At 40.0% G+C, this 8009-nt stretch overlaps 1 protein-coding gene across 2 annotated transcripts in view; it reads right to left on the bottom strand.

The window, feature by feature from the left end:
* Nucleotides 1-551: 551 nt before the first annotated feature.
* Nucleotides 552-8009, bottom strand: part of gpc1b (glypican 1b) — a 65320-nt gene continuing 57862 nt past the window's right edge. Inside the window, exons 6-10 of one of the 2 annotated variants that reach the window (XM_034137310.1) lie at nucleotides 7813-7943; nucleotides 5721-5849; nucleotides 5262-5395; nucleotides 4546-4721; nucleotides 552-4046 (exon numbers count right to left, since the gene is read on the bottom strand). In XM_034137310.1, coding sequence (XP_033993201.1) covers nucleotides 3841-4046; nucleotides 4546-4721; nucleotides 5262-5395; nucleotides 5721-5849; nucleotides 7813-7943 — 776 coding nt within the window. In that variant the 3' untranslated portion in view covers nucleotides 552-3840. The remainder of the gene's footprint in view (nucleotides 4047-4545; nucleotides 4722-5261; nucleotides 5396-5720; nucleotides 5850-7812; nucleotides 7944-8009) is intronic. The other variant, XM_034137311.1, reaches the window with a different exon arrangement.

The raw sequence follows: 8009 nt of genomic DNA, 5'->3' as shown, positions 1-8009 counted from the left end.
ATGGAAACATTGCAGCTCCACACTAGAACCACAAAGTATTTAGCTGGTGTTCACATACTGGAAGCACTTTGTACACAGCAGCTCTGTATGTGAAGCGTGGCATCTTAGTCTCCCATAGGATCATGGTCAAGTACATCTTGTTAAAACCATCCTGAGGGGGGTGACCGTTCCATTGTCTATACACCAAAACAAGACAAAGCAATTAGTGTGCTCTCAACATGTGGCTGTTTTTTTCCGATGTGGCAATGCTCGACAACAGCTGTCATCTCTGACATCATCACTGGAGTGCATTGGCCCTTTTTAGGTGGCAGTGTGCCCCAGTGCATTCTGGGAAATGATTTGGTCAGAGGGTATGGACAATTTCAAGAAGACCAAACACATACTTAAGAAAGGTAAATACAATATATTTGAATGTTGTGTGAGTTAAGGGGTTTGAGAACACAATGTAAACCATTTTAAGACCGTCCAGATGTAAATCTAAAGCAAAATATATTTTTCTACATTTCTTATCTATCACAGACACCCACCATTAAAGACACAGGACACAGGCATGTTGAAAATCTTACAATGTATATAATTGACACAAGATTTCAGATACAACAGCAAATGAGACATTTGTATTTTTTAACCTCTTTCTGGCATCTATCTTCACCATAAGCACACATTCTCCATAGATTTCTGATAACAACAAAACCAAAGTACATATAAACAAGAATTAAAAGTACTTTTTTTCATCATAAATTGGCACCTTTAAGAAATCCCTCTCGTATTCAACTCAGTGTAAAATAAAGCTGTCTTTAAATGGTGGCATATCCAGCTTTGCATTTTTCCCACTTAATGAATGAGGGCAGGATTAAGGTGCACAAGCTGATTTGAGATCAGCACTAAGGACCTTTCTCCTGCTTCCTCTCACACACAGGGGCTTTGGTTTTACACTGGTTCATTATAGTTGAACAGGAGATGTCTTGCTGGGCCATGTCTATCTGCATACACACATCCTCAATCAATAGTCGTTTCTGGAAGGTGTTGACTTGCGTATTGATCGACCATCTTGTGATGTCTTTGTGCAGACAATGCCATTTATTGGCCTCATAAAAGTGCAGGTTTTATAAAAGGGAGGGGGACTTTGAGCAACAAATTAATGAGATCAAAAGGTCGAAGAGGAGAGAGGGAGGGGTTGTGCAAATTTCAGCCGATGACATTGTGAGGCAGTCATTGAAACTGAAGTTGTGAGTCGCAAGTCGTCTTTGAATTGGAATGTCACCATCACAGTTGGAGTCATTTCTCATTCTTTACAGGGTTTCATGTGGACTTCATTTTTCTCAAGGGTCACAACAAGAAGTACCATGTGGTGATATTACTAATTGTTCTTTGTTCAAAATGTATATTTTTCCCCCACTGGATCATCCAATACTATTGTACCTCTCTTTTTGAGTCAAAATAGGGACCCCAACACTAGACAAAGTGTCAATGGCAGTCACAGGCAGATTTATTTAACCAGGGACACACAGGAAGGACACACAGGCATACACACAGCAAACATTGCATTCATTAACTAAGCATATCTAAAATGTAAATATGATCAAAGTGACATATCAGACAACAGTTATGACAACAGCCTCACCCAATTCCAGAGCAGTAATAAACCAAGTATCTAACAGATGTGCTTCTTAAATCTTGACTGATCTCCCAACAACTTAATTAAATCTGCAGTATTAACCAATTTGTTATCTTTTTTATTCATGAAATATCATGGTGGATTGTTCCAGTGTACAAATGAAGCCATGATGTAATTTAAAATATAAGTTTCTTTCCTACAAGATAACTGTATCTTTCACACTGACAAGCGTGATATCTGACAAGCAAAGATATCATTAATCCAGATTGTTTGAACATCCCATTATTTAAGAAATTAGCTATTTCAATATCCCGTATCTGTCAGTTTAAATGCACTATTCAGTGACGTGAATCCAATAAATGTCAATACATTTGATTTCTGTGCCATCCAAACAAGATTTATAAAGGCTCTATCGTCTGTCCCTCTTTTGCTTTATCAATGAAAAAGAAGTGCACACATCCACACACATACACACATGCAACTATCATCCCATCATCCTGCACACAGCGTTCTTAAATGAGAGCTTTGACATTTCTTTGAATTAAAATGTGGTATGTTTTTCCTCCCCAGCAAGCTTCTCATCAGGAAAAGTTGCACACTGTGTGTTCCCACAACATTCCTAGTAAGTGTGACACGTAATGAAGCACTGTGTCATTGTCTTATTGCCTTGCCACCATGTAGAAGCATGAGGAACGCTTTAAAGGTCATTATAACCGATGAGCAGGGAGAAGGGTAGAGGGAGAAGGGGGTGGGAATAAAGAGGCACTGATATAGAAAAACATTGCAAGGAAATGGAAGGCAGATATGTATAAGCTTTGACAGATGACGAATGAAATACGAATCGTAGCATACAATGATCTGGCTGTTATAAAATCTTGATACCTAATTGGCTATTTATTTCTAGAAAAAACAAAAAATAAATCAAAAATATGTACACTGTTGTGTCTGCCATACAAATAGTTGAAGGATTTAAAAGACTGTGATTATGGATTCTTGCTGAAATTAGACAAAAAAAGCAAGACATTGCGATTATGATGCTAATCAAAGGAGCACTGGGCCTTGGCAGAGAGCACACACAATTATGCATATTATATTTTTGCTCTGCAGTGCACAACAAAAGAATAGTACAAAAAAAAAAGTCTACATGACAGCAGTGTTTCTGCTTCTGTACATTTCTGCTCTGCTTCACGTTTCCCAAATCATGAACTGTCAATCATTTGCTGTGATGGCAATCTTAAACCGACTCCCCCATTCCACATACAGTACAGTGCTCTATAGTGGGAAGCTGCTGTCATCTGAGACCTGGCCCAGCACAGATTGTGTTTTGCTTACACGAGACTCTCCAGTTGATCCTACACAGCCAGCAGGGTCTGGAGAGAGAGGGAGATCTGCCCCAGCAGGGGGAATGTAGGGGTTGAGTGGATGGATGGATGGATGGTGCATGGGTCACGTTACTCCCACATTAGACGATCATGTCGTTGTGAATGTGATCACAGCTATTATTACAGCTTACATGATGAAATGGCAAAAAGTGCTGACGAGGAGTGCTCACGTCCTCGTTCTGCCAGTGTGTGTGTGTAAGTGTAATAATGATGTGAGGCTTAATGTATTACGAGGTCTGCTGGGTCGTGCTGTCCAGATTATCTCCCACTAAAAACCATCAATATTGTCAACCAATTATGTTTGTGTTCATTTGCGATAAACATTTGGGAGTGATAAATCCATTTTGGGGTCATGTGTGAGTTATTAATAAATAAATAATTCTAATGAACACAAGTGCTGTTTTGAAGGAGTGGAATAACATTTATATGTATCTGAGCGCCACTGTAAAGCCCCATTCTCCCTCTCCCTGTGGTGTCAACACCAACATACTGTTAGCAACATAGTCTTACACACATGTCTACAGATATAATTTCAGAGAAACCCAACACCAGAAACAAAACAGAAGAAGATGCGAAAAGACCAGCTCTAGTGGTGTGGTAATATAGCAAGAAATTAAAGAAGAGAGCAGAACCAAAACCATTCATGAATACTCGTAATTCCATTTTGTTCTAATTTAAAACCAAAAGGAAGTTCGTCCAAGTGATTTTTTGTGTTTAATATTTATACCTTTTTTAGTTTTGGCAAAGTAACTAACCCCCAACATCTCCTCCCTCCCCTTTCCGACTCTCCCCAACCTCCATGTCCCAAACTCAGTCCCAGTTTGTAGATTCCCCCGTCAATTATCGCCGGAGCAGCAACATGAGCAGTGAAAGAAGGTAGATGGGGATCCCGGGGAGGTTCTGGTTGGCGGAGGCTTTCACCTTCTCGTTTTCTGGAAGGTAGGGGTAGTTCACGGGCCGCTGGGTAACAGGGAAAATAAGGCGCGGGTTACGGGAGCACCCGTCATCAGCGCACACGCCACTTCCTGATCCGCTGACGTCATCACCTACAGACAGAAGGTCAGGAAATTAGCTTTATGGTACAATATGCAAACAATTTAAAAATTATTTATGATTTTCATAGAATAAACATAGTAAGACCACTGCCTTATACTCATGTATTTTAAACATACTTTGCACATACACTATTTGATCAGCTTCCATATGAATAAATAGGAGCCATGGGGAAAGCCAAGAAAAAGGATGAGGATTTCACCAGCATCTAACTGTATGTGGTACAAAATATGACTTCAATCATTTAAAAAGGCACTTTGATTTAGGCCAGGCATATTTATGCCTTCATCTTAGTTCCACATGTACTGATTTTTGCCATTTTGCTAGAGTTTATACAAGCCAAGATAGAAGATCAGATGAATAGAAACCGAGTCACTTCCCTTAATCTAGACCTAGTTAAAAAGTTTCTAATCATTAGGGAGTTTTCTGGGATGCAGTTTCTTGTGAAGTGTTCTTTGGAAACTTGTGGGCTGTGATGGTAAAACTACTCACTGGTGTCCTGAAAGTCCACATCCTGGCCGTTCAGAGCATTCTTCAGGCGGTGCGTCATGATCTTCAGCTGCATTATCTGTTGCCGTATTGTCATGTCTGGTTTCGTGATGTCGATTTCCACTTCAGGGTTGTTGATCTGGCTGGCCAAGCCATCGCCCATCACTTCGGGAAAGTACCTGGCAATCATTTTAACCACAGTTAATTAGTGAATATGTAACTTGCTGAACAGTCAGTACTGTCAATTTGTCAATGGCAGGATAAAAACACATTAAGTTCTCTTCATTTTTGAGGATTCTGTTGAGTCAGTTGCTTTAAAATATCCTTATTAGGTGATAAGCCTAACAGTGGTGGCATGTACTATTCTATTCTGTAAACATCTGGTTGAAAACCTGCTATTAGCTATCATAAGCTACTGGCCATACAAAAGAGAACATTGGTTGCTGTAAAAACAACCCAACACCAAAGAGCCAAACACTGCACTTCATGGAATTGCCACTTGAGAGTTGCTCCATCCCAATAGAGCCCCTTGCAGAAATAGGCACATTTACAGCTTGGTTAATAAATTGGTTTTGGTCTCTAAAGCTAATTCCTACTTTCATGACAACTGTATGGGACGTGAATCTTAATATAACTCACTGACCATCATTTTTTAAAGATATCAATTTTTGTTTTGCCATATCATATTTTCTTCATACAGTATGGTTCACAAGCCTTACCTGGCACGGCTCATGCCGTTCCAACATTTATCCTCGGCCCCTGTTCCTGTGGCCACTCTGTCACTGCAGAGAACACTTGGGAGAGAAACCCAGTACGGCTGCATTTCCCTCAGTCTCATGGTTACATCAGACACCTGAGGCAGAGTTGACAACAGCACATTTGTGAACTTTTATACAAAATCACAGCATTAAGGTACACTCAAACAACAGATAAATACATTCCTTCTTCCTCAATAACTAGTTTCAGTGCTCAGTCATCTGAATCATTCATCCATTCAAGCATTCAGTCCCATCTAATCACCCCATAGTTGCGTTGTGTAAAGGTGAAATGAACAACAAAAAGGGTTTGATTGCCCATGATGAGCAATGGCTCTTATGTCATAAACCATCACTGTGAATAGGCTGGATTAGGCCATCAGAAAGCAATAAAAACACCGATTTTTTCGGGTAAATACTCACCAGTTTTTCCATTTTGTTAGTGCTGGTTCCCAACCTATCCTCCACTGTAACCTTCCCATTCTTCACGATGTCGTCAGCTCCTGTGCTGCTGGTTCCTCCTTCTCTGAGGTTGCCACAGGCCTGGAACAACTGAGGCAGGAGACAGTGAAGTAAAGACAAGACGGAAATGTAGAGGGACACACAAGAGGGGAAAAAGTTAGCAAAAGGGTGAAATGAGGATATTCAACCAGTTTTGTTTTGAAAATGTTTATGAAGTTTATTCAGCTTTTAAATCACTGTAAGAACCAAAACAGAGCTACGCTTTTATCCTCTTAAAACCTTTTGAACTACTGTAGTAACATGAACTGTACGCCACCAGACTCTCTCAATAAACTTGACTTCCCTACCATGTGGTTCATATCCTGGATTTTTATTAGGGTTGGTGTTAACAAGAATGAAATGTGATGCCCCTGAAACCAGGCTTTTGAATAGAATCCAATAAACCCATACTCATACTGTATCAGCCAAGCATTTAGTTTGACAACAACTTATGTATAAATATACGAAGTACACATAAATCTATACATTTAAAAGCCAACAGCGACAAGTGGCGCTGATTATTTGCCACATCCCAAGAGTCAATCACAGGATCACTCCAGCAGATTGATTCAAAGCTCAGAAAGCACTATTCCCCTTATGGGGCTTACATTTGATAAATGGAGCCCAGGGAATAAAGTAAGACTGCAGTCAATCTGTCATCCAATCTGGCCTGCTTAGAGGAGCCTCAAGCCTTTGAACCTTCACACATAACTATAAAATAATCCTGTCTTAAGCTTCCAGTCATGTCTGTCAGCATAACTCATTGGTGTTGTGTGGTTCACAGCAGATAGAATAATGGACATAAAACATGGCATTGACTCCGTTACACTAGAGTAGTAGCAGACAGACCTGAAACACATGAAGTTATCCACGCTGCAGTTTTTTACAGCTGTATTAGATATGCTTCCATTTGTAAAGTACATAACACAACATATGGCTTTTGATGTCAACAGATTATGTAAATAGGAGATAATCTGTCCAACACTGTGACTACCATAATACTCAACATGAATGACTTCTGTGGAATAAATGCAGACTTTCCACTAGAGCTGCAGATGAAGCTGAAGTTGTGTGATGATTTCCAACTCAAACCAGGTCAGAGGCAGTCTGCTATGCTATGGCTCACCTCAAACAGCTGGACTCTTTGACAGCAAATCGGCACAGAGGAAGCTTTGTCTTCCACTCAAAATATACCATGTTTTCCCCCTTCATACAACCGAGCCAGATTTCAATTGCTGCCAGTGCAGGATCACATGAAACCATTAAACTGTAAAGTAAACACTTGGCTGCCAGGCTGTGTCATGACTCATCCTTTTATTTTAAATGCAGGAGGTGTAGCATTGAAACAGCAATAATGTGGTGGTGGGACAGGTGTTAATTTAAAAAATGAATATAGGGGCAACAGTGGAGCATAGGGGATACTAAACTGACAAGTAAGGGTATATTTTACACCAAGTTTCTTTAACTTACCACTACTTTTAGCTCTTTACCAAGTGGTTCTGAATATTATTCCTGTGTAACATGAAATATTTATGACTGAATAATCAAGAGTCAGCTAGTCTGCTTCTGCAGGACTATGTGGTTGTGCTTTGAACAGATTTGATTGACAGAAGCCTTGTTACTGGCAAACAATGACATCTGCCATATCATTTTGTTTACAACATTGCTAAATCCTGTGCGTGACATCACACCCACTGCAAAGAGCACGGACAAAACACTAATAGAAACAGAAATAAAAATGAAACTTTTTGCAGATATCTTTTGTGTGTTTATGCAGCAAATAATTTTCATTGTGACAGTATAATCCATGAAGCTACAATAGCAGGTTGCTGATGGAGGTTCCCATTTTGCTACATGTTCTGCAGTTTGCAGAAACTTGTGTTTGGCCTTTTAAAATATCATTTGAATATCCTTTGCATTCTGCTATGACTATAGCATTATGTTGGTAAAAAACACATAAACAGTTTGTATAGTTAATTCAGCTTCATGTGCATGTACCAATGTTTGCTCCTACCTTGGTGTTGATGGGCTCTATGTTATCCATCATGGTAAACATGGCTTCTGATATGCGAGTGGGGATGGAGAGGACCACGCTATCCACACCAGATGTACCATCAAAGCGACCAGCCACCTGCATCATTGTTTCTACGGAGACGGGAGGTACAGTTAGCGTGAAGAAGGGTTGAAACGTTTCATGTGTGGCACACTGGT

Source organism: Trematomus bernacchii, unplaced genomic scaffold (assembly GCF_902827165.1).
Source record: "Trematomus bernacchii unplaced genomic scaffold, fTreBer1.1, whole genome shotgun sequence".
NCBI classification, from domain to species: domain Eukaryota; kingdom Metazoa; phylum Chordata; class Actinopteri; order Perciformes; family Nototheniidae; genus Trematomus; species Trematomus bernacchii.
The sequence above is the reverse complement of the archived record's forward strand: the minus strand, read 5'-3'. Positions and strand labels throughout refer to the sequence as shown.